The following is a 26,035-nucleotide window of genomic DNA, read 5'->3' as shown; positions in this document are numbered from 1 at the left end:
AACACCCACTCTCAGGACTGTCTCTTGGGCAGGTTCGAGGGCCTTTCTCAGGGTTCCATTATAGTCTTTGGGAAAAAAAATCTTGGGAATCTTCAACAGATATAAAGCCTAAAAGGGACGTTTGTTTGTTTGTTTGTTTGAGACAGGGTCTTTTTGTATAACCCAAGCTGTCCTAGAACTCAGGCAGCACTCTTCCTGCCTCAGCTTTTCTCAGCAGAGATTACAGATGTGAACTACCATATACAGCTCATATGAGAGACATTATTATTTTTTAATTACTATTTTTTAAGCAGTGGGGTCTAAATACAGTGTCTAGATGGGAAAGTATGATGTTCTTGGCTCTCTGGCTTCAGCAGGGAAGGGCACCCTCAAGTCCTGCTGAGCTGACAGCCTCTGGAGAGAACCAAGCTTTCAAAGTGTTGGTCTTGGGTTCTTTCTTTGACACGCTGTTCCTCTAGGGAATCCACAAGCTTGTTTCTTTCCTCAATCACCTGCATCATCTCCTTGAATATTTCTTGCTCCTCCTTTAGATCATTCTCATCTTTCTGGCCCTCTAAAGAAAAGAAGAATAAGAAAAAAAAATCAATGCTTGGATAAGATTGGGGCCAAGGGAGTTCTTAGCACAGTAGTTCACAATGGTTCTGGGCTTGTTGTGTCATATGATTACAAGGAAGTGAATTTAACACCAAGGAGCTAGCTACCCACAAAACCACAGAGAAAAGTAGGTGCTTTGTGCGGGGAGTCAGCTCGAGTTTCACCTTGAGAATGTGTGTGGACACGCTTGTATGTGTTTGTGTAGAGAGTAAATACTTGAGAGAACAAGAACCCAATATAGCCACTCCCTGTCAAGCCTCAACCTTCTTCCATTCCAAGAAACTGAACATGAGATGGCTGTTCTCCTAAGCACATCTGAGCCACAACAAAGCAAACTGCCATCAGAGGCTCCTATGCCAATGACAGCAACACTTCTGTCATTTGTATATAATGATAAACTGGACCTTTTGTTTTAAACATTCTGTGTATGTGTGCACAATTTCCTGTATCCCAGGCTGGCCTCAAACTTGGCAAATAGCTAAGACTGGTTTTGAACTCTGGATTCTCCTGCCTCTCCCTGCAATGAACTGGGATTATAGGTGTCCACCACTATGACATGCATGTGGAGGTCTAAGGCCATCTTGCAGGAGCTGGCTCTCACTTTCCACCACATTCTAGGCAAGGTCTCTCTTGTTCTTTGCTGCCAGAATTAGCATGTACCACAATGGCTGGCTTGAATACCGTTCTTAATAGTGCTGAATAGTGTGGCCTTATAGGGTTTCTTAGAACTAGAAAGGCTTAGCAGATAAGAGTGCTTGCTCCCAAGCCTAATGACCTGAATTCAATTCCTAAGACCCACATAGTGGAAGGAGAGAAATGACTCCCACAGACTGTCCTCTGAACTCCACATATGTGCTGTGGTGTGCATGTTCCCTACCCCCATGCATAAATAAATAAAAAATGTAATTAAAAAGAAGAAATAGTCTGAGCCAGGTATGGTGGTGCTTGTAATCTCAGTACTTAGGAGGCTGAAGAGGGCTGCAGTCTAAGGCCAGCCTCAGCTATAGAGAGAGACTGAATTTGAGAGGAAGGGGGCACTATACATCACTTCCATGGGTGGGAGATGGTTTAGGAGACCATCAGAGCCCAGTTTTCACCTCGAGTTCATTATTTCTGTTCACTGAGACTTGGTTTTCAAATCTTAAACTGGGAATAAAATGCATAACCCAAAATGATGATGTCTGATATGTAATGGGCATGCCCAGTACTGAACCCATCCAGGAAGGCTGGGGTGATGCTGGTTTTGGGAGATCTAGAACTATCCTTGCTGACAAAAGATGTCAGTGTAAGGAAGTCATCATTAGCAGTGTGGTGATGGTTCACACCTTTAATCCCAGCTCTCTGGGAACAGAAGCATGTGAATCTCTGAGTTCGAGGCTAGCCTGTTCTACAAATGAGTTCAGGACAGCCAGGGCTACAAAGAGATCCTGTCTCAAAAAACCAAAGAAGGGGAGAAAGAGGGAGGGAGGGAGAGAAAGAGATAAAGAGAGAGATAGACAGAGTGACAGACAGACACAGAGAGAGAGATTATAGACCTGGCCCACAAACCCACAGGTACATCACAGAGTGACTGCTCTTCTGGCTAGAGTCAATGGATTCATAAAGCTCTGGTGGGACAGCTGACTCATACACAACTCCCTGTCACAGTCCCAGCCCACCACAGCAGGGAATATTCTTATTTCTAGTATCCAGCAAAGCCAGGGCTGCCTTCCTCTGTCGCCCTCACAACTTTTCTGTCATCCTGTGACTGTGATGACTGAGGTGGCTTCCTGCTGAGATCACAAATGCCCAGTGAGGAAGGGCTGGCCTTTGTCGTGCCAACCTGCACTACCGTCTCAGTGAATGTTTGCTAACTGTAGGGTTAACTAAGTACATACATAGATACTGTGCTTGCTGGGTATGGTGGTGAATGCCTAGAATCCAGCAGGTGGGAGGCTGAGTGGTATGGTTTTAATATGAGAATTTCTCTCACAGGCTCATGTGTTTCAACATTTGGTCTCTACCTGGTGGCATTGTTTTGGCAGGTTTTCTGATCTTCTGGGAGGCAGGGCCTTAATGAGATGCTAGGTGACTGTCAGGAGAGGTGAGGTTTACACCTCTGCCCTGCTCTTCAGATCTCTGTTTCCCTATCTGCTAAAAGTAGGTATGTGTTGTGTGTTCCTCCCACCACAGATCCAGCCACCATGCCTTCCGGCTGTGATGGATTGTATCCCCTCAAACTGTGAGACAGAAGAAACGTCTTCAGGCATTTGGCCATAGCTATGAGAAAGGTAATGAATATACAGAGGCAAGAAGGCCAGCTCGGGATACACAAGACTCTTCCTTAATAAAAATAAATTTAAAAATTAAGTTGCTTTATTCCTATCAACACATAGGATGAAGGAAATGTGACCCTCACAAGTGAGTGATGGCAACGGGGGACCTGCTGGACAAGGAACAGGCTGGCTTTGTGTCTACCTCTGGTTCTCAGGCTGGTGGCTGTGCAAGGTGGAATGGGGTCTTTGCTCCTATCTGTAGCGTGACTTGCTCAATTGTGAGGTGTGTGTGTCTTCAGCAGGGGTCCCAAACGTATCCCATACTCACCATCCTTGAGCATTCTCTGTCGTAGTTTCTGCTCCAGTCTGCTCTGACGATCTTCTAGTTCTAGTTCTTGGGCCCTGAGTATAAGAAAATGTTTCAGCCATTAACAGGGAACTGTGTAGGAACATGAATGGAGGCTCCCACAGACGGTGGCCAGCTCAGTCTTTTTTCCCTGTTAAAATTGGCATCTTTTAGTGTATCTAAATAGAGGGTATTGCCACTGTTAGGAGGTGCCCAGAAAGACGGCTGAAATGTGCTGGATTTGAGAGACGATCAGACAAATGGAGAGAGGCTGAAGGCCACCAAATTGCGCTTTAGGGTTTGCCTCTATGGGGAAGAGCAGAGCACGGAATGGAGCTGAGTCCTCTTGGAAGGTCAGCTGGAGACTTGACTTTTGAGCCTGGGGCATTCTTGGAAGGTCAGCTGGAGACTTGACTTTTGAGCCTGGGGATGCCCCAGCCATTTCCTACTGTGTCCATCACCAGATGCTTGCCCATGCATTGTTGGGGGGACTCCCAATGCCACTCTGAAGTTCATCAGAGAAATGAAGATTTAGACAGATGTGGTGATGTCAAGAGGTGATAGTTTGGGTTATATGATCCTCAAGACTAGGGAAAGTACAGGATTGAGAGGAAAAGCAGTGTCCCCAAGGGGTCAGTGGGCACAGCAGCATAGGTGCCCTCACAGAAACTAGAGGGTGAGAAAGAAGAGGGGGCTAGGGCCACTACCCCTGGGCCACAATGAGGCCAGGGATCAGGAATGGCCCCCTCCATTTTTCCTGTCGGGACTTTCTCTTCCAGACCCAACCAGTGTTTCCATGTGTCCCTGTGACAGTGTTGAGGTCACTTTACTCTACCTTGTTGTTGCCATGTTTTCTTATTTTGCTTCTTTGGTTTTGAGATGGGGCTTCTTGTAGTGCAGGCTAGCCTCAGATTTTCCGTGTCACCAAGAATGACCTTGAACTTCTGCTCTTTCTGACACCCCCCACCCCCGCCACACGCCTTTACCCCTGCCTATAATGCTGGCACTATGGATGTGTACCGCTACACCTGTGGTGCTGGGGGTTGAACCCAGGGCTTCATGTATACTAGGCAAGCACTCTACCAGCTAAGCTACGTCCCCAGCTCTGATATTACTTTTACTTCTGTTTGGGCTAGTGTTCTGCCTTATTGCTGACACTGACCGTCTCTGGGCCCTCTGTAGCAGCTCAGAGGTGGTGGCAGCTTAGATGGCAGAGAGAATTCTCTGGGCAAAGCTTAGTGACATGGAGGCTGCTATAGAATCAGCTTCAGTGTCATGTTGAAGCCCTGTTGTTCCTGGGTGGCTCATAGCCAATGGCTGGGCATCATAGAGATATGAGAGCTACCATGGTTGCCAGCCTTTGGATGGGTTATCGCTACTCTGATGTTCCTGTGCCTTGGCCGAGACCCAGAGCCACATTACACCTGGAACTCCTCCTGCCAAAGTCCTTCCTCCTCTGATTTTTTTAAAAATAAAGAATCAGAACTGGGGTAGGGGCCCAAGACTCTACCTCTACCCATATCCAGCTCTTTACCCTTCTTAGGTGTCATCCTCAAGGAATCCCATGTACCACTCATTCTGTCTTAGCTTCCCATCCCAAAGAGTCTGACTGGACATGTCAATCTAAGACATCTCTCCTTGTTCATACAGGTCTTTCTCCAACCAAAACCTATCCTCCAATATGTCTCTGTCCAGTGCACATACCCTGGTTGTCCTGTTGACTTCTTATGGAGGAGTACTCTTAGCCAGTGTACTCTCTAGGGAAGCTGTTGGCTCTGGCCTGCAGCCATAGCTAGCCCCCCTACTCCCCAAGACAGACTCTTGTATCCATCATGGAACCCTTGATGGGCTTTCTTATTGCCATCACTCCTTGTGTACACTTCTCGGCATCTCTCCCAACCTCCAAAGTGCTTGGATTCTAGGCTTGCATCTCCATGCCTGGCTGTGGCCTATATCTATAGAAATCAGATGAATTCCTGGTATAAAGAAGATGTTCTTGACACATCTGTTGGAAGGATTTTATAATTCAGATCTAGCCCAAGTGTAGACTATATGGCTGCATATAAGGACTTTGTGGTTAGGCAGATATGGACACACTACTTAATCCCTCTGAGGCTATTATACTCATCAGCTAAACAATAGTCTAGAGGGAAAGAAATGCTTGCTAGAGAGGATCCCCGTTCTCCGTGCCTGGCATTCTCTTCCACGTGGACAGAGTGAGTGTAACTCTGGCCTCCTCCTTAACCTTCTATCTTAGGACGAGGCATGTTCACCTCAATTTTCGCTTCTCTCCCAGAGTCATCCTATCTTCAGCAAGCATGTGTTCTCATGCTTGGGCTTTGCCTTGGATCTTGGTAAGATTTCAAAGTGCTGATACCATTAATCCTTTAGGCTGCTGGTCCCTTGTTTGGTGGGAGGAGGGGCTGCCCTGTGTATTACAGGGAGAAAGCTTAGCATCCTTGGCTAGTATTCACTAGTTTTCAATCAGAGCCCCATGTGTGACAACCAAACACATCTTCCTAGTCATTGCTAAATAGCCTCTGGGGATATCACCCCCCCCCCAACCAAGGTCTAGGAAAAAGCCTTCCCCCTAAGTAGGTCTACTAGGTCTACTTCCTTTTTTCATTAGGTAGACAAATCCAGTTCTGAGTTGAATAGGAAAGGCATGTCCCTGGAAATAGTGAATGTGATTGTTACTTAAAAGGCAGTCTTTGTGGACATGGTTAGGGACCTTGAGATGGTCACATTCGGATTATATTAGTGAGCTGAAAGCCCAGTGAGGGAAGAGACACAGACACATAGAAGGCTGGGTGGAGACAGAAGATGCTGTAGTGGCAGAGCCATCGCCAAGGAATGGCCAGAAGAAGTGGAAGAGGCAAGGAAAAAGTCCCCGTGAGAGCATCTGGGAAAATGAGGCCCCCTCAGCATCTCCACGTGGACTTCTCACTTCCAGACTAAGAGACGGCATTCCTATTGTTGTGAGTCATGTAACTAAGAAACTAGTTAGTCAGCCTGCCTGAAGTCAAGTCTTATCCTCAGCCATTAGTCATTATTAATAATGAGTATAATATTTGGATGGCTTGCCTACTCCTCGCCTGGTTCAGAACCTGGGCAGGGAAGGGTGAACCACCTCTAAAGTCCCCAGATAACCTCTCAGAGGTGGAGTAAAAATGAAAATGCCCAGCGTAATTCTAGAGCTTAGTGGTTTATACCCAATGCTATTTTCTTTCTCCAGAATGATGATGGATACGGTGTCCTATGTCTGGTGCACAACCGTGTCATGAGCTGTGATCTTTTTTCTGACTGTCTGACCAGGTTACCAGACCTTTCTCCAAGAAGACACACAGGCAGATCAAAGACAGCCAGGGTTCAGCCTCTCTTTTGTTAAAACCACCAGGAAGTGGTCAGACAGATTCCCCATGGTCCACTCAGAGGGGCCAAGCACAGCTTCCTCACTGATGGTGTTTGTGTGAGTATGTGTGTGTACGTGTGTGTGTGTTTGTGTGTGTGACTGGGGTCCAGGAATGGACTGGCTGCCTTCTAGCTCCTGACCTGCTACTGAAATCTATTTTAGCCACTGAACTCTGCAGAGAGAGCAGACAACTAAAGAGTCTCTCCACTAATGCCAACATGATATGCAAGACACAAAATACCAATTTGCTTCAATCACTGTTCCGTATGCACAAAGAGGAAAAACCCTGGGACTCCAGCCAAGGCCGGTGAGCCACCCGCTCCTGCCACCAGGCTGTTAGCACTCACTGTTATCTGTGTTGCCTTACTTACATGATCAGAAGCTCCGACTCATACCGCATTAATTTATTCTTCTCCAGAACCAGCTTAAACCACTCCTGCAAAAGCTGGGCTTCGTCCTGTGTCCCTGAATCTGCTTAAGAAATCAATGGCAAATGGGTTAGATTGGCATTTCTCGCCCCATGATCAAACTGCTTCCGAGCCACTTTAGCGGCCCATGTTTATGGCAAGCAGGGCTCAGCAGGAAAGCAGTTCCTGGCACCCTGTGGGTGCCTCAAGGTCATAGGCATCACAAATGAAACCCACCTGTGCCTGCTCTGGGGGAGTCCTTCTGGGCATGGAGGACATGACTGCTTCAATTCCAAGGTCACACGCCCGTGACAACTAATGTTCTTACTACAAAGGACTCATCTCCTGCTTTCTTGTCTGACCATGAAACTGATGTATGTTTTTGCGTCAGAGAAGCCCTAGCTGCCTGCTGGTGACCTTTGCTCATCCTCTTCACCCCTCTGCAAATCAAACTCATAATGAGTGCCCAGGCGATGTGTGGCCCCTTCCCAGGCCAGGGATGCTCACACCACATTTGGCTTTTCTTCAGGGGGAAAAAATCAAAATGCCAAATGATGAAAAAAAATACAATTAGGATTGAATCTCATGAGAGATAAATTAGTATCCCTATGTTATTGCAGTATAGATACTCCCCTTTATTGAACAGAGGCATTAATTGTATACCATGTTCATGCCTGGTGCCCACAGAGGCTAGAAGAGGATAACAGATCCTCTGGAACTCGAGTTACAGACAATTGTGAGTTACTGTGTGGTACCAGGGGTCAAACTTGGGTTCTCTGGAAGAGTAGCCAGTGCTTTTAGATACTGAGACCTCTCTCCAACCTCTGATTCAAGATTGCAAAAGTATTCTATTGAATTTAGCTTATACCAGTCAGGGGTTGATTGATTGTTATATTAGCTATCTCAAGACATTTAGAGAGAGTTCTGTGCATCTACCGAACGACAATACTGTCAATACTGTCAATCTTTGTGACCAGATCAACTCAAATCACAACAAAATAACCTTCTGGAAATATAGAGGAGGTAGGGAGATTCTCTCACCTTTGTCTTGTGATCCAAAATTATACACACGGTTTTAAAAAGTCCTGGTCATTGATGTTTATATTCACTCACAAAGGAACTCTGCCTTTCCACAATAGTGATGGCACATGGGTGCTCTGTGTTTGGTTTAGATAGTGAATCCTTTCCTTAACTCAGTTCAAGACTTCATATGCATCTCATTAAATACCACCTTGCTAAGCTGAGTGTGGAGAGGGACACCTGATGTCCCAGCACATGGAAGGCTAAGGCAGGAAGATCGCCATGAATTTAAAGCTAACACAGTACATTCCAAGCCAATCTGGACTATGTAGCAAAACCCTGTCTCAGAAAATTAGCAACTACCCTATTAACTAACTAAAAGAAATGAAATACTACCCTGTTTGTTTTTCTGTTATAGGAAAATCTTTTGACTACTTTACCCAACCGACAAATTTCTTCTTTTAAAAAAATGTCTCTGTGGGGGTGAGTACATATGAGTATGGGTGCCCTAGGGGTCTAGAAGAGGGGCTTGAATGCCCTGTGGTTAGAGTTAAAAGTAGTTATGATGTGCATCGGGAAATGAACTCTTGTCTTCTGCAATAGCAGCATATACTCTTAACCTTTCCTCTGTGGGGCTCCTGTACACACACACACACACACACACACACACACACACACACACAATGTAAAGATAGTAAATTCTTTAAAAAAAAAGAAGAATCTAAATTTACAAGTCTTCCATTTTATTATCTATCCAGAGTCAATTTCTTCTAGATGTTTGTTTAATGTTTCTATATTAAGAACCATTTTCCACGATAGAGAAAACAGAAAAGCTGTGAGTTGGAGATGCTGTCTTTCCTTATCGTCTAACATGATACCATCTGCCACCAGCCCTGGGCTTCCCCTTCCTTGTCCCCAATCCAAAAGAAACAGCTTTAAAGCACCATTTTACTGTTTGCAGAGAATCTTTTGGTTTTGTTTTTCAAATTCAGTCACTCTGCTACACAGACCCGCCTGATCTAGTTAGATTTGTATGCTGCATGATGGGTCCCTGTGTCCCTGCTTCCATGTTCTGTGTCCTTCTGAAACTCCTGTCATGGTGGAGACATTCCAAAGATGTCACAATGACTTCCCCTGACATGTGCGGAACAAACACAAGATGAACTGAATCATTTAATTCTCTTTTATCAGCAGACTCGTTGGTGATCTTATTAATAGGCTTTGGTTCAATTTTTTAAAGCCTTGTGTCCTTTAGTAGACAAAGTCCCTTTGGAGCAATCTGTAGATACAGCTTCTTGTAAAGATTTACAGGTGTTATGATTTGGACATAAAAATGTCCCTCAGAGGCTTATGTAGTTGAACATGTGATCTCTAGCTGTTTGGAGATTTTGTGGAACCTTGAGGAGGCAAAGGCTGGCTGGAGGAAGTGGGTCACTTGGGACAGGCCTTGAGGCTTTATAGCTGGCTTCACTTCCTGTTTATTCCCTGCTTCTTGAATGCAGATTTGATGTGACCAGCCACCATGCCTTCCCCTCTCTGCTGTCACTCTTTGTAAACCAGTGTGCCTTCCCCCGCCATGATGCACTCAATCCCTCTGAAACTATAAACCTTAATATTTATCTTGCCAAAGTCTTTTATCACAAGAAAGTGACTAAGACACCAGGAAACCTGCTTTCTCAAAGTGTCAGATACAGGGAGATCTTGCTTTCTTAATTCCAATAGCGCAGTGGAGTGTTTGTCCCATATCTACTTATGGATTGTCCCCTGTCACATTCTGCCCTCATGGGTTCTGTGAAGCTTAGGGAATGTTACCTCTCACTGTGGATATAGTAGAGTGGAAAGGGCATGGACTTCCAGGTCAATCAGGTTTGTGATGTTCTTCAAGTCACCTCTTATCTCTTTGCCTTGGTCTTTCCCATATTTTGAAATGAGGATGCTGATGGTGCTACCTCATGGGTTGGTTAGGGATGCTAAATGAGAGGGTGTGTGGGAAAGGCTCAGCACAATGCTCTGTACATAGTCTGTCCCTTTGCAATACTCCCCAGTCTGTCTCCCTGGTGTACAGCTTCATAAGGGTTAGTTTCTAGTCATCTTTAAAACTCAGCTAGGTGGTAAAAAAAAAAAAACATAAAACTTTGTCTTCTAACAACTTGAAACCACCACCAATGGCACCTTAGTGATACTTTTATTTTTTTTTCCTGCTCATACAATGGAAACGCCTTCAGTCCATGGACCATCTACAAAGACGTGAATGTATGGTGCCTATCCAGGTTCTTTGCTTTCCCATGTCTACCATTGTTCCAGTGGCTTCAGTTGTCACAGTCAAAGCCCTTCCTTCAGAGAGCAGTGATTATTGACCTGGAGCCAGGCTCCAGCTAGAGGGCTGTGACCAGAAGGCAAGGTGGCTTCTGGCCATGACTAGGATAGTTCAGTTATCTAACTCTTCCTCTTACCCTCTACTTGGGTCTTCTGTCAGGGTTCTTTGCTCCTGACCTCTTATCATAGTTCTTAGACACAGAAGAAAGATTCCTCTTATCATGGTGAAACCAACATAGTCTCTGGGCATGATGGCCCCCAGCACTTGGGAGTTGGAACCAAGAGGATCGTGGGTTCAAAGACTTGTCTGAAAAAACAACCAACCAATCAACCAAACTAAGGCTTAAGACAAACCCACTTGTTAATTGTCATTTATATTGACCTAATTTTGCCCAAGAGTGCTCTCAAAACCACAAAGCAAATTATGCTAGTCTCTACTGAAATTCAGTGACCCTTCACATTAAATTCAAGTGACCAAGTCTGGTGTACCATAATCTTTGCTTACCTGGGCAAGACTGGCATACAGTGTTCAGTTGTTTGTTTTCTGAATGTAAAAATAACAACAACAACAACAACAAAGTACAATCTGTTTAAAACCATGCTAGTTTTGTGCACATTTTCCTTTTGAGGTACTGCTATTCCCCTGAGTGTATACTGGTGTGTGGTTTTTCCAAGTCCAGTCTTGTTTGCTGTCAGGCTCAGAATTAATTCTTTAGATGTGATTTTTTTTTTTTGCCTCCTTAGAATCTGTCCTAATTTACTGTTCGTTTCAATTGTGGTAATGCGCCGGCTATGCTCACTGGTGCTTGCTGGGATTAGAGTGGAACCCTCCATCCACTATGTGGAGCGTCCTCCTCAGACTGCCTGTGGGTCTCGTCCTGCCTTCTGTACTCTGGTTTTGGTTTATACATGGCAGTTAAGTGCTTTACCAATTGTGCTACACGTCAACCCACATCCTCTGACCTCTCATGAGCTCTCAGTTCACACCGGATGAGCTCAGTTCATACTGGATGGCTTCACAGAAGTCTCTATCAGCCTCAGGCCCCAGAGCTTCGAATATAACTGTCCCTCACAGCAACTTGTGTAGTACTATGATGATCCACAGATGTTTGCTGTAGGGTCTAGGGACTAAGTTCTATTGATGAAAGACTTTTTTTTTTAAATCCTAAGTAGATATTGAAATTTTTATTACATGTATTTATTTATTATTGTGTGCATATACACTTGTGAGGGTCAGAGGACACCATAAGGGAGTCAGTTCTCTCCTTCCACCATGTGAGTCCTGGGGACAAAATTCAGATTGTCAGAACAAAACTTGGTGGCAAGTATCTTAAGTCCCCCGAGCCAGCTCACTTGGCCATGGGTATTGAGGTTTTCCAGATGATCTTTGCTCATGTATTGAAAACATCATAAAATTTTTCTTACTTAATTTTTAGCTTGGTAGTTATAAAAACCACACTTGATTGTCTTATTTTTCAATCATTTGGATTCATGTTCACTGAATTATTTTATCTTTTGAATCTCTGTCATTTCTTTGTCAGCCCTGATCATTTCTCCTGTACTTATTTATTTTTAACATTCAACTAAGATTATCTCAGTCTTTCAACACGGTCCTCAAAGAGGCCAGTGGTCAACCTTTTGACATTGTGACAGGACACTGCCATTTACAAAGTTTACATCAGATAACTACACATGTGAGAGACTCAACAAACAAACAACCTCGCAGTGTAAGTTTATGATTTGTGCTGGGCTGCATTTCTAGCTGTCCTTGGGCTCGTGTGGCCCATGGGCCATAAACTGGATACCTGTGTCTTCAGGATAGGCACTGAAGCTGGAAACGGAGGAGATGTGTAACTCATGGTTACTGATATTTGTGAATGAGACTGTCTTTTGTGCAGTGTGAGGATACGCATGTGCGTGTCTTTGCCAAGTGTGCAAAGCACAAGGTTTAAGCATCTTAAGCCTGGGCCTCTCCTGTGACTCTACAAGAAGAGAATCCTGTGCAGTCCAGAACCCTACATGGCACTGACTGTATAACCCACTCATTTACTGCGTGGTATTAAGGCTGCTATGCTTTTTATCCTGGGCTCCCTAGCTATGCCACTTGCTTTGATGTGTTATTGGAACCTGTGTTACACCCTGGGACCTGGGGACAGGCCTCTTGTGCCACCACGATGCTGCTTACTGCTGTTTGCTGTGTAAAGAAACACAAGCTCTGATTCTTAGAAGCATTGGACTTCAGCAATGGCTTCTATATATTTGGGGAAAATCAGGCCAAACTATTTGTTTGCTTCAGTAATTTTGGATTTGAGTGACTCCTGGAAAGCCTCTGTAAGGGTCAGGTTCTTTTCTGACTATATTCTATTTGGATACAGGGTTAGCATAAACTTTGGCTCCACCCCTATGGTCCACCTCTACTGGACAATCATAAATGGCTCATTCCTCCCTTGACCTGCTTCCTGGAAGCACAGAAATCGGCCACATGGGATGGCTGGAAGGAGTTTAACATTAGACTTGCTGCATTTCCATTCAGAGACTTACAGAGATTATCTAAAGGGTATCTGCTCCCCAGACTCCATTCCCAAATGATGGCTGACTGTCAAACAGGCAGCCCTCCACACCACAGGCTTTGTCTTCCTTGTTCTGTCAGTTCCTGTTGTGCTGGGAGTGACAATAAGAATCTGTCCTGGGGCCTGGAGAGTTGGCTCCACAGGTAAGAGCACTTGCTGCTTGGTGACCAGTAACTCATAACTGCCTATGACTTCAGCCCCAGCAAATCAAATTCTCTCTTTTGGTTTCCATAGGTACCTGTTCTCTCTCTCTCTCTCTCTCTCTCTCTCTCTCTCTCTCTCTCTCTCTCACACACACACACACACACACACCACCACCACCACCACCACCACTAACAACAACAACAACAACGACGATGACAACCAAACAGGTCAGCTAGTGAGATGTCCCTTGCCCTAAGCCTGACAATCTGATTTGACCCTAAGAAGCCATATGGTAGAAGGAGAGAACCAAGTTCTGCAAGTTGCCCTCTGTGTGCTATGACATGACATGGCATGTGTGCCATCCATGCACACACATGAATCATAAGTACATCAATGTAATACAAAACTTCAGAATCTACATTGAAATTATTCCACTTCTTTCCCCCCTTCGCTTTCTCCTTCTCTTTCGTAAGACTGGTTTACCATGTGGCCCAGGCTAGCCTTGAACTTCTCAGCCTCCTGAGAGGATTACAGACTTGGACCACTAAGCATGACTTCCTTCAAGGTTCATAGATAGACAAGCATGTGAAATCCATGGATGATATGAATGTGGAAATCAGCTTAAATTTGTCTGGAGGAGAGAGTTATAAACGTATGTGAATGAATGGATAAACAAATGGACTCAAGCTAAGAGAAGACAGCCACCCAACCGAGTTCTATAAGAATGGAGAGAAACTCAAAAGGAAAGAGAAGACTCCGTCCGTCCTTGTGAAGTTCTAAGATGTGACAGGGCCATTTATCAAATGCTTCACTGTGTGTGTATGTGTGTGTGTACTGGGACTTGGAGCTCACTAATATGGCTGAACTGACGGTCAGCCAGCCCCAGGATCCTCTTGTCTCTGCTTCCTCAGCACTAGGATAGGGCTGCCACATCAAGAGTTTTATGAGAGTGTGGGGATTGAACTCTGGTCCTCATCTTCTCTCCCCCCCCACTTATCATTTCTCTTTCATCTATCTCTACCATCTCTACAAGGAGGGTTTGTTTATTAGCCCCATTTTACAGATGGGAAAATTTGACAGAATAGAAACTGCAGAATGCTGGTGATGTTAAGATGCCTTCAGGGACACCTGACTTATCCCTGTGCTCATCCAGAATCGCTCACTGGCACATAAGACAGGAAATTGGCATTTCTTGGGTTCCTCAGCAGCAAAGATGAAAACCACAGAGTAGTAGACAAATTACTTCCCTCTTCCTGGCTGGGCGGGCCATTAAATCATTCATAATGTATGTGCTGCTGCCCTCTGCTGGCAGCTTTCAGCATCTGCATCGTCATTGCTATCCCTGTGAAGGAGAAACTCACAGGCTGAAGTGAGCAGCTCTGTGGGAGACTGACCCTGCTCACCCACCTTCCCTGGGAGTAAACCTTTCACCCTTTGAGGTCCCCCTTCTTTTGATTTGACTTCACCTGTCTCTAGACGTGGAAAGAAAGCTCAGACTCCACCAGACTACCTAGATCTGCATGGTGGTCTCTGGCAGGGGCATACTGTGATCCTAGCATTTAATGTCCTAGTATGTTTAATGTCTCAACCCAGACAAGTCTAAGTAGGTGACAAATTCAGGTCTGACTGTTCACAGGCGACAGGACGCAGGGCATCCAGGTCACTGAGTGTGCGTGTGTGTGACTTGGGCACAGGGGACCGTAGGAGTTCTGTGCTGCCTTTGCCAAGATACCCAGCACATGCATAGACATCCTGTGTGTCTTGATTTGTCATCTGGGTGGATGGTTAGTCTCTGCTTCACTTTATTTCTTTTTCCTGAACAAATTGGGGTGGGGAGCAACTCATTTTTGACTGTTGGGGAACAAAAAATTAAAAGAAAGCCAAGATTGTTGTCATGACAATGGAGAGCTCATTTCACTCAGACGTCAGGGTCCTTGGCCTGCACCCCCACCCTGCCCCCCTGCACAGTCCTCTAATTCAATGGTCCTGATGAATAACTCCCAGGCACAAAAGACCCTTTCAGGCTGCCCCCAGTCATTACAGAGGGGCCTCGCCTAACTGTCGCAGCCTACTCCTTGTTTGCAGGCCTGCCTCTAAATTTGGTTATTCACAACCTTGATCACTCAATATTATTGCCTAACTGTGATCATTGTCTAATTATCCTAATAATACCTATTAAATAATTCTCATTAAATTACTTGAATGGGAGCAGCAGAGGCCAGCTCAAATACAACTTAACCCAATAAAGCATTGGTCATTCACTGAGCGGCAGGGCAATCTCTTCAAGGGACTACATGACTATGGAACCACAGAAAGATATGACCATTGCACCAACAGTAAGTTAGCAAGTCTTCATTTTGATAGCCTGGTTAACAACACTTCCTCTTGGTTTCCTCTGAGGCTGGTCTCTGTGACCTGACTTTTTTGTTGTTGTTGGTGGTGGTGGTGGTTTCCATCTGTCACATTCAGAAGGATATCTAGTGAGAAAAAAGACCTATAAACCTAATAGAGTAATTAGTTTACTGGGAATAGAAAGGAAATGAACAGAATCCATCTTTTGGCTGGCCCGATCCACCTTTGACGACACTGAAAGCTGGCCTTGTTTCTGTAGGTATGGCTCCAGATAGCTTCCCTTTTGGAGACTGGAGGAGATGTTTAGAATAAGCTTTAAACATTTGCTGTTTATAAAGTTCCTGGTAGTGAAGACGGCAAAGATGGGTATTTCCTTTAAAGTGTCTTGTGTGGACAAGAATGTTCTGTAGGATACGGGGTAGCATTTGCTGACTGTCTACATGTGTGAAAGACTTGGACAGAGGCCACTGGCACATGAATTCTCAAAATGACCCGGCACTGTGAGGGTTAGCTCACTTTTCTGGTGAGGGATCTAAGACGTTGAGTGAGTGATTTTTCCAAGGACTGTGCCCATCTAAAATAGGTAGCGTGAAACCCCAGTCCTCATCGAGAGCCCCAGGCAAGCACTAGACCAGCTGAGTCACATCCCTTTGATACTCAGGCTTCATGAAGGGAAACGAATTTAAATACGGAGTTCATGTGTATGTGAGGGAGAAAAGGTGTGTGTGTGTGTGTGCGTGTGTGTGTATGTGTGTGTGTGTGTATGTGTGTGTGTGTGTGTGTGTGTGTGTGTAAGCCAGAAGTCAACATTGGACCTTGATCCTCAGGTGCTGTCTACCTTGGGGTTTGAGACTAGAGATCGACAGTTAAGTAGGCTGGCTGGTCAGTGAGCCCCAGGGATTTATCTCCATTTGCCTCGGTCTGAGATTGTGTGAGCCACCATGCCTGGTGAGTTATGGGGACAAAACTCAGGTTCCCACATCCATACCACTTTACCGGCCGAGCGACCTCCCTGGCCCAGCACAGGCTCTATGACATCTGCAAGTCACGGTTCCCACTGTGCCCCATATCAGCAATGTTTCAGTAACAGCACAGAAGACACACCCCTTTTGCTGGCTTCTTCTTTTCATTTCCAGGCAGCTCACTACAGCAAGAGGTTCCTAAAGATGAGTACTACAGCTTCCTTGATTTAGAATATTATTATACAAAACACCAAGCAAGGACAGTTCACACCACCAGAATTCCTAAATGGGGCTGGAGAGACATCAGTGATTCCATCCAAGCAGTGAGGAGCAGTCATTGTAGCAAAAGGAGTCTGCTCCAGTGGATCCACTGCAGGCTCTCTGTACAAGGAAATCTATGTGTGATCCAGTAAGAAAAGGAACACAGTGTATTCTGGCTTCTGCTATACCATAAGCCCTAGCCTAGGGTTTTTGTTAAGAAATTGTGTGTGTGTGTGTGTGTGTGTGGTGTATGCTCCTGCACTTGTGTGCTCATGCACATGGAAGCCAGAAGTTGATGCTGCGTTTCTTCCTAGGTCACTTTCCACTTCATTGTTTGAGTCAAGATCTCTCATTGAACCCCAAGCTTATTGTTTTAGCGACACTAGTTGGCCAGCAAGTTCCTGGGATCATCTCAGCCTTGCCAGGACTAAGGTTATAGAGATGTGCTGCTGTGAACAGATTTTTACATGGATGCTGGGGACTTGAACCCAGGTCCTCATGCTTGCACAGCAAGTACTTTACCCAATGAACCACCCCATTTGAACTCTGGGATTTACTTCATAACAAATATTGCTTGAACTTTATAACAAATATTCCTCCTGGATGTTTCTCAACCTCTGAGTTTCAAAGATGACTCATGCAGAGAGAAAGTGCCAGAGGATGCCAAGCGGGGAATTTCAGACCAAACCACCAGTTTCATGTTTAAAGTGTGAGGCATGGGACTGGAGAACTGACTCATCAGTTAAGAGCAGTTGCTGCTCTTCCAGAGGACAAGGGTTCGATTCCTAGCATCCACATGGCCCCTAGCAACCATCTGTAATTCCAGCTCCAGGGAATCTGATACCCTCTTCTGGCCTCTGTAGGCATTGCATTCAATGGTGCACAGACATACATGCAGGCAAAACACCCATACACATGAAATAAAAATACGTATTTTTTTTAAAAAGCATAAAGCAGTAGATTTAGCACCATCTGTTTGTGTTGACCTATCCCCTGCAAGTGATGCATGTCCTTGGTCCACCCCACCATGCAAGGATAGTGCTACTCTCAGACTCTAGACCCAGACCTATACCCCGAGAGGTGGTCCTGCCAACTCTACCTGCTTCGCCTCTCAGCACCTTCTCCAGCTTCACGCCCTGGATCTCTGACATCCTCTGCTGCTCTTCCACCTCCTCCAGCTGTCTCTGGATGGCCTGCAAGATCAGGAACACATGTCATGAGGGAGTTCTGTAGATGAGGAAGCAGAAGAAGAAGGGCTGAGCCTGCTACTGCTGTCACCTGAGTTGTTATTGCCCTGATACACTTGGTAGAGATGCTGAAGCTTCCCAGCTCTGGAGTTTGTTGCTTTTGTCCTCAGGATGAGCCAAAGAGCACAGGATCTGTGTATGTACAATTGACGTCCACAGAGGAGTCAAAACTGCCCACCATATTGGAGTCCTAGGTGAGAGGCTCCTGCTCTGGCTAGAGGTCCTCATGAGTCCTGAGTATGACCATGCGGTTGGTGGCCAAGGCCGTCTCTTCAGCACAGACCAGGGGGCTCAGGTTCTATTTTGCAGGAAGGAGCAGCTGACATCCTGAAAAGGGAAACCTGCACCCACTCGGGGACCAATGCTCCTTTTCAGATCATCCTGTATCCCACCTTAGTTACAAATGGTATCTGCCCTTGTCTTGTAACCACTGGTTGAGGCCCAGGGTGCTGCTGTGACAGAAGTACCTGCAGATCTGTTATCATAGAGTTATGAAGGCGGGATACCAGGTGCTGAACTCAAGGTTCACGGCTCACATTCTATGGACTCTATGTACTTGCTAAGTTTGGGGCTACGCTTGGGTTTGGGAAGGCACATTTACTTTCCCTACTAGCTGTTACTCTCTTGGAGTCTCTTAGGAAGGAAAGTTGAGCAAGGTTATAATTTATTTATTTAGTAAACTTTGTTCATCTCCACCAACTTACTGTGCTTTCAAGCACTGGGCCACCAAGGCAGTAGAGACCTGACACATAGCTGAAGAGGAACAGTAAAGAAACCATGAACCATCTGGGCAGGTAGCGCATCTCTATGCTTCCCTTTCCTCCTCACTCCCGTCCTCCTAAATCTCCCCTGGAACCATAGGCATCCTTAGCACCGAGAGACCCATCGGGGAACTCCAGCAGCCCCCTGGCTCTTCCGGCCCCAACTACGAGTATTTAGGCCTAAAAACATAGATGGGAATTCTGTTGATAACAGAACTCTTCTCTGTTGTTTTTGAAAGAGAATTTTATCTTGATAAAGCCATTTTTTTTTCTTTTGCTAGTAAGGCATAGAGTCACTAAGGAAGAGAGACAGATTTTATGACAGATCACTGTGTAGTTACAGCCACAAGGTCGTTCTGGAAAAGAACGAATTGCTCCTAAATTCATAGGTTGAGAGTCTAACTCCCAGGGTGATTATTTTAGAGACAAGGTGTTTTAGGAGAGCATTGAGGTTGTAAGGGAAGAGTCTTGATCTAACAGGCCTCCTATCTGTATGAGTAGAGGAAGCTCTCCCCAGTCCCCTCTCATGCTTCAAAAAGACCATGTGAGGATGTAGTGGGTAGGTGCTGCTTCCCAGGCAGCAGCAGAGGCCTTGGCAGACCCTCAGCATCACCCACCTTGCTTGATCTGGGTTTTTTCAACACCCAGAAAAGAAACATTCATTGTTTGAGTGACCCAGGCTGTGTCTGTGGAAGCCTGAGCAGGCAACACAGTGCTCGTTCCCCAGAAGCCCACTTATTAAAGCCTCGGTTCCCAGCTGAGGGTGCAATGCAACCCAGGGGCATGAAGCTTTTAGAAGGTGGGATCTGACAGAAAGAAGCTATGCCACTGGGGGTTTGCCCTTCAAGGGGATATGAGCAACTCCTCCTTTTCTCATGCTCTTTGTTAGGAGCCATGAGATAAAGTCCACTGCATACTACCATGATATGGTCTCCCCACAAGCCCAAAGCAAAATGGGGCCAGCTGACCATGGGCTAGTACGACTGACCCTATAAATCTAAATAAACCTCTCCCATTTTAAAGTCAACTGTCTTGTGTATTTTGTTACAGAAAGCTGACTGGTATACAGGACTACATGGCCAGATAAAGGGCACAGTGGTGAAATAGAATGTTACATAGGCTAACAGGCATGATTGTTCTAAATCCTTATATGCTAATATGCAACCATTCCTCAGACTGGAGTCGGAGTCCCTAGCAGAGAAGGACAATGTTTACAGCGTCTGCTCCATTTTATTTATTTGGACAGAGTCAGACAGATCAGTGTGGGCATAATGCTTGGTGTAAATCATCAAGGTAGGAAGTTCTAGGTACTTAGGCTTTTAACTAATCCTGAAATAGAGTCAGACCCCAGCAGCTATCAGCTCAGCAGAGACTCAGTCAAAGAGACAACAGATGACTTCTGTCCTCACTGAGGACAAACTTAGGTCACTGCTTTGGGGAATAAGGGCTCATGAAGATGGCCAAGGCCATGTGCTAGCCTCACTTTGCAGAATACAACCTGTGGTTGAAAGGTGACTCAGATGGGCTCCTCATGCCAGAGCCCTACTGGGGATTGGGCCAGGACTTTCAGAATGGTCACACACCTGGTTCTCAGAGAAGGGAGGAGGCCTTCCGGAGTGCCAGAAGACTCCTGAAGGACTTTCCCACCTATACCCTGGGGCTCCTGCCCATAGCCTGGGGCTCCTATACACAGCCTGGGGCTCCCACACTTAGCCTGGGGCTCCTATATATACCCTAGGGCTCCCACCCTTCCATGTTTGCTTCCTGACCTGAGCCTTATGGAGTCTTTTCAGTTCTTCTTGCTTAACTAACTGCTTCTCCAACTTCCTTCTTCTTCTGGGTATTTTCTCCTATACACACCAAGAGAGAAGAAAAAAAATGACTAAGAAAAAAGGGTTAAAGTTTACCAGTCCTCATCATAGCCTTCTGCTCTCTCCACACATGGCTCCTAGCTACTGCTGAGTGTCTAGGATTATGACATCCAATGGGACTACCTGTAGTGATGACAATGACCTGTGTCTAGACCATGTGAAACATGGGTGCCACTATCCACATGGGACACTGGAGTTAAACTATGAATAAACAATTGAAGTTAAAATTTTATTTAACTTTTGTATCACTATTGCCACCACCACCACCACCACCACCACCACCACCACCATCATCATCAGCAGCAGCAGCAGCAGCAGTGGCAGCAACCTTATCCTCATTGAGACATGGTTTCACAGTATAGCCCTGCCTGACCTGGAACTTGCTATATGGACCAGGGTATTTTTGAACTCAGAGATCTCCTTGCCTTTGTCTCTAAGTGCTTCATCTCAGGGATGGAATCTATTCTTCTAGAATTTTTAGAATCCTTTAGATCTTTGGGAGGAAATCTTGACTTTTAGGTCCCAACATGGATTTCTCATCTCTGTTTCTGGAGATGACCCCCAGGTAGACTGCTCAGGTTCTGGACTTTAGCATGGGGGACCCTCTATTAATCATCGAGGACCTTTAGAGGCAGTCTGGACCAGGGTGAGAGGTTCTGGGTCTCATGGATACTTTCTGCCCTGAGCTGATCTCAGCCCACATGGAGATCTGGATTGTTCATTTTACAAGCATCTCAGCAGCATCTGCCACATGACCCCACGTTGTAAATTCTAGCATTTGTAGAGTATTGTGTGCCAGACCATGAACTAATTACTTCATGGTGTCTCCTTTATTCCTCAGATGATACATCTCTACAAATATGGACATCAAAATTCAGAAAGACAACCTGCCTGAATTGAAACAATTAGTAATGGGCAGAGCTCTGAACTCAGCCCAGGTGAGTATTTCCCCGTAGGCAATATAGCCTTTCCTTATGCCATGTACTAGGCAATCAAGGACGCCTACTCTGTGGTAGGACCTATAGAAGTGTCATTTTCCTTTAAATGGAGACAACTGAATGCAAATCCTGATGTTTTGATTAATTTTTGGTCAACTTGATGCATACTGGGACATCTGGGAAAAGGAAACCTCAATTGAGGAAATGCTTCCAACAGATGCCCTGTAGGAGAGTCTGGAAGACATTTTCTTGATTGATGATTGACATAGGATATGGCCGAGTTCACTGTGGGCAGTGCCACTCTTAGGCAGTTTGGTACTGGATTGTGTAAGAAAACGGCTGATCAAGCCATAGAGAGCAAGTCAGTAAGAAGTGTTCCTCCATGGCCTCTGCTTCAGTTCCTGCCTCCAGGTTGCTACTTTTAGTTCTTGTCCCAACTGTCTTTCATGATAGACTGTAAGCTATAAGTTGAAACAAACCCTTTCCTCCTCAGGTTGTTTTTGGTTATGGTGTTCATCACAGCAAACTAGGACATCTGGAGAGGGACAGACCACATCAGTGTCGTACAGACTTCCAGAAGCATACCCCTGCCCACAGGGTTCAGCTCAGTGGCACAGTGCTTGCTGAGCATGTGTGAGGTCCTGGATTTGATCCTCAATGTACGTGTGTGTGTGTGTGTGTGTGTGTGTGTGTGTGTGTAGAACAGAACCCAAGGTTGGGGATAAAAAGTCTTTATTATCTTCTATTTAAAGCATGTTCTACCAAATACTCAAGTACCCTTATACCTGGTCTCTTTTTTCTATTCACTCCACAGTGATGTTGTAGAAAGTCAAGGAAAGAAGCTAAGGGATGGGCAAGAAGATAGCCGGCACAGGGGGAGGGAAGAGCCAAGAATCAGCTGCCTTAAGTCTTCTATCTAAGGCATCCTGCACCCCAGCTTCCTGTGCACAGGTTCATCTGAACAGGCTCTGGTGACCCTTGGCTGGGGACACATCTGAATGCAACCAAACAAACAGAGAACTCAGAGGCTAAACAACTTCCTTCCCACTTGAAGGCTTTCTGGAAGAGCAGGGCCAATCAGGAGGTGGCATGGGCATGCTTTACCACCTGGCACTCTGAAGTGACAACTAGCCATGTGCTAAGATGGCAAGGAGCTGCTTGTGAGGTTCTTTTGGGATATTATGGCCTTGCTATTTCCACAGACCAGTGGCAGCCTATTCTTTCTCCATAAAAGTAAAGAAAATGGAGGCTGGGATCTGCCTCATTTGAATATAGAATTAACTCGGGGTCATTTGAGGGGATGAGTGGCAGTAAGGAACCCCCAGAAATCAAGATAACAATTTACACACAATTCATTTCTGGTGAGGATTCAATTAACTCAAGAAGCCCACATTAAAAAAAAATTCTGTCCTTCTGTGTGTATGTGTGTGTGCGCGTGCGTGCGTGTGTGTGTGTGTGTGTGTGTACATTCACTTGCTCACATGCACGTTAGGGAGTTGGAGAACCCCCCTCCACCCCTTGACTTAAATTGAAGCCAAAGCTTCCCTTGCTAGATATGGATAAATCAATTATGGATGGATAAATTTGGTTCTTCCCTTCCCTCACTAGATCCTCTTTGCTCCAAAACTACAACAGCAGCAGAACAGTGAGCTGCTCCTCAGTCCCCCAGAAGTATGTGAGGACCAGCCATTCAGCACTCCATCCTTTCTAGTCCGAGGGGACAAGCTCCAGTCCCGTTCTTGATAAAACAACAGTGGTCTTCCATGGCAAACGAGTCTCTGTGTATTAGACACATAGATACATCTACAGACACATGACATTGTGTGTTTTGTGCATTGGTATGCAGGATTTAGAAAGTGCTCTCCAGACATATTGACATCCACTAAGCAAAGGGGGTGGCTGCTTCCCCGTGGCATGCACGTTGTTCTGTCCACAGTAGGTGTGTGGGTGCATCCGACTCTCTGCGTCTGCATGCTTCATTTCATAGCTCTGAATAGAACAAACATAACATTTTCCATGCAATCTGCCTCTAGTGCTTCTTAAATGAAGTTGTGCTTCCCTTGGGGAAATACACATCTGCTTGTTGAAATTTTTCAATGGTTTGCTTATTGGACCACATATTAAACCCACTTTAAGCACTGCATTTGCCAAATGGTTTCAAGTCAGTATGTCTTTTTTCCCCTTCTTCCCATGTGAGATGCTGAGGTTTTTGTCTTTAAGAAGACAAATCTTGGGGAGGGGGGTTCTAGATATAAAGGAGGGTACTTGTCAGAGGCAACATGGCCTGATCCTTATGAGGACTTCTGCAGCTGGAGCCCACATTGGCATTGAAACCTGGATGTGTAAGGAGCCTCAGCCAGCTAGGGCACTGTGTGGGGTTGCAAGTGATGTTACCTTTATCCTTGAGGAAAGCTGGGAGTCAGTGTCTTCCTCTGCAGAGGACGAGGTGGGAGAAGAGGTGGCCTCTGTCACTGGAGCTCCAGGGTCTGAAACAAGAACCGGAGAACTCACCAAACCGCTGGCTTCTTTTCCAACGGCCTCTCTCCTCCCTCACCCCATTTGCTTCCTGCTGCCCACCCCTCATTGCACCTGCCAGAGCTTGGGAAAGCAGTACCTCAGGGCCACTGAAAAGTTGGCCCTCCATGTTAATTACATTTCTGGATTCCTGCCAAGAGCTCTGCAGCCCTCTTCTCACATTCAAAACAAAGCAAAGCAAAACAAGACAAAACAAGGTATTATGCAGAAATCAAGGAAGTCCTTAAACACCCTTTACTGGGGCAGGAGCCTTGCTTCCATTGCTTTAGAATCCGAAATCTATTATGAAAAGGCATTTCTGAAGTTAGCTGAGTTACCTAACCGATTGGGGTAAGGTTTGTTCTGCAGAGTAATTGAATGCAAAAAAAAAAAAAAAAAAAGTCAGAGCCAGCTCTTAAACAAATCGCCCTTCTGCGGCTCACAGCATCTGGCACCCATTTTTACTACACGACATCTGCTCAGTGTAAAAGAGCTGGCGTCAGAATGTCTGGTCATAGAAAAAAAAATCCCAAATGTAATCAGAAGCAAAAGGACCCTAAGCCTAAGGATTTTATCACATAGCCTCTTGCAACATAAATATTTCATTAATTATGGCTAAACAAATGCCACTTTTATTTTCCCAACTTGCAGATATTATCACATCATGGGAGGGATGATTCAAATGCCAGGAAAAAGCAGTTTAAGATAGGGACGGCCCAACAAAGCAGGGCCCGTGGGGAAGCTAGAGCTGAGGAGTCATGCCAAGCTCCGAACATGAACTGGATAGCCCAGCACGGTAACGCGCCCGCGCCCATGTCGACCAAACACCTTTTTGTGATCTGGCTGCGAACCAGGTGTGGTGGGGCTTCCAGGTGCCACAGGAGACTTTCGGTTTTCCCAGCAAGAACATCTGCCCTGCACATACACCTGATGGAGTCTATGCTAATACCAGGATTAACCCATGCTCTTTGCTAGCTCGCTGCACAGCAGAACCAGCTAGAACTTAGTCATGGGAAAGGATGCTTCAGTGGCAGCTTGTGTCTGCATAGAACTGTGGAGTGGGTGGGGAGAAAGGAGGGAAGTAATTCCAAGTCAGCTAACATCCTCTCCAGCCTCCCTGTAATTTTCAACTATTCACCCCAGTGGGAGCAGCCAAGTGTTGCAAAATAAGGGTAATTTTAACCTCCAGCAACACATTTACATACGCTGTTATTCAGAACAAAATAATACAAAACATGCATGTAACAACCCAGCCTCTCAGGGGAGGGAGTTTGCTGTTTTCCACTTTAATTTGCCAGATGGGAAAGCTCAGGTAAAGACAGAATCAGAGAGTGGCATCATTGCAGGAGGAGGCTGTGTTATCTTTGGGCAGTGATGCATCTTTGCTTCCAGCCACTAAATTACCGGAAAGGGGCGGGGGAAGGGGAGAGGGAGAGCCACTGAGTGCTTACTGAGTGTAGGAGCTCGAGGAACTGACTTTATACCTTACTGTCATGATCCCTACATGCAGAATTGCTGTGGAAAAGACAATCCAAACCCTGGACGGTACCTGGTGTATGGGAGATAGCTGTTGGGAATGGTTAGAATGTTTTGTTCAGTGCTTTTCTCATTGCTGTGACCAAAAATCTGATAAGGAGCAACTTAAGGGCTGGAGACCAGCTGACATAGCACTTGTTTAGCACGCAGGAGGCTCCCCAGTACTGCCCTTGAGAGACTGGGGTGGGGGTGGGGGTCTGGAGCAGGAGGACCACAAGTTCAAGGTCATTTTTGGCTATGTGGGGTTTTGAAGTCAGTTGAGCTGAGCCTGTCTCAAGGAAGGAAGGAAGGAAGAAAGAAAGAAAGAAAGAAAGAAAGAAAGAAAGAAAGAAAGAAAGAAAGAAAGAAGGGGAGAAAGGAAGGAAGGAAAAGAAGGGAGGAAAGAAGGACAGGAAAGAAAGGAAGAAAAGAAAAGAGAAAAAGAAACAGCTAGTTCAACACACCGATGGTGGCATTCAGGGTAGGTCTTCCCTCCTCAGCTAACCCTCTCTAGAAACATTGTTGCGGGTGACCCAAAGGTGTGTCTCTT

General features: G+C 45.6%; 1 protein-coding gene across 4 annotated transcripts in view; it reads right to left on the bottom strand.

Annotated features, from left to right (window-relative positions):
• Positions 1-252: 252 nt before the first annotated feature.
• Positions 253-26,035, bottom strand: part of Mical2 (microtubule associated monooxygenase, calponin and LIM domain containing 2) — a 186,097-nt gene continuing 160,314 nt past the window's right edge. For 3 of the 4 annotated variants that reach the window (XM_028767996.1, XM_028767992.1, XM_028767993.1), the window contains 6 exons: positions 23,851-23,942; positions 20,417-20,497; positions 17,739-17,832; positions 6,979-7,081; positions 3,178-3,251; positions 253-553 (listed from right to left, as the gene is read on the bottom strand). In XM_028767996.1, the coding sequence (XP_028623829.1) occupies positions 369-553; positions 3,178-3,251; positions 6,979-7,081; positions 17,739-17,832; positions 20,417-20,497; positions 23,851-23,942 (629 nt within the window). In that variant the 3' untranslated portion in view covers positions 253-368. The remainder of the gene's footprint in view (positions 554-3,177; positions 3,252-6,978; positions 7,082-17,738; positions 17,833-20,416; positions 20,498-23,850; positions 23,943-26,035) is intronic. The other variant, XM_028767994.1, reaches the window with a different exon arrangement.

The sequence above is a fragment of the Grammomys surdaster genome, unplaced genomic scaffold (genome assembly GCF_004785775.1).
Source record: "Grammomys surdaster isolate TR1022 unplaced genomic scaffold, NIH_TR_1.0 184, whole genome shotgun sequence".
NCBI classification, from domain to species: Eukaryota; Metazoa; Chordata; class Mammalia; order Rodentia; family Muridae; genus Grammomys; species Grammomys surdaster.
This window is presented reverse-complemented; position numbering and strand designations above follow the sequence as displayed.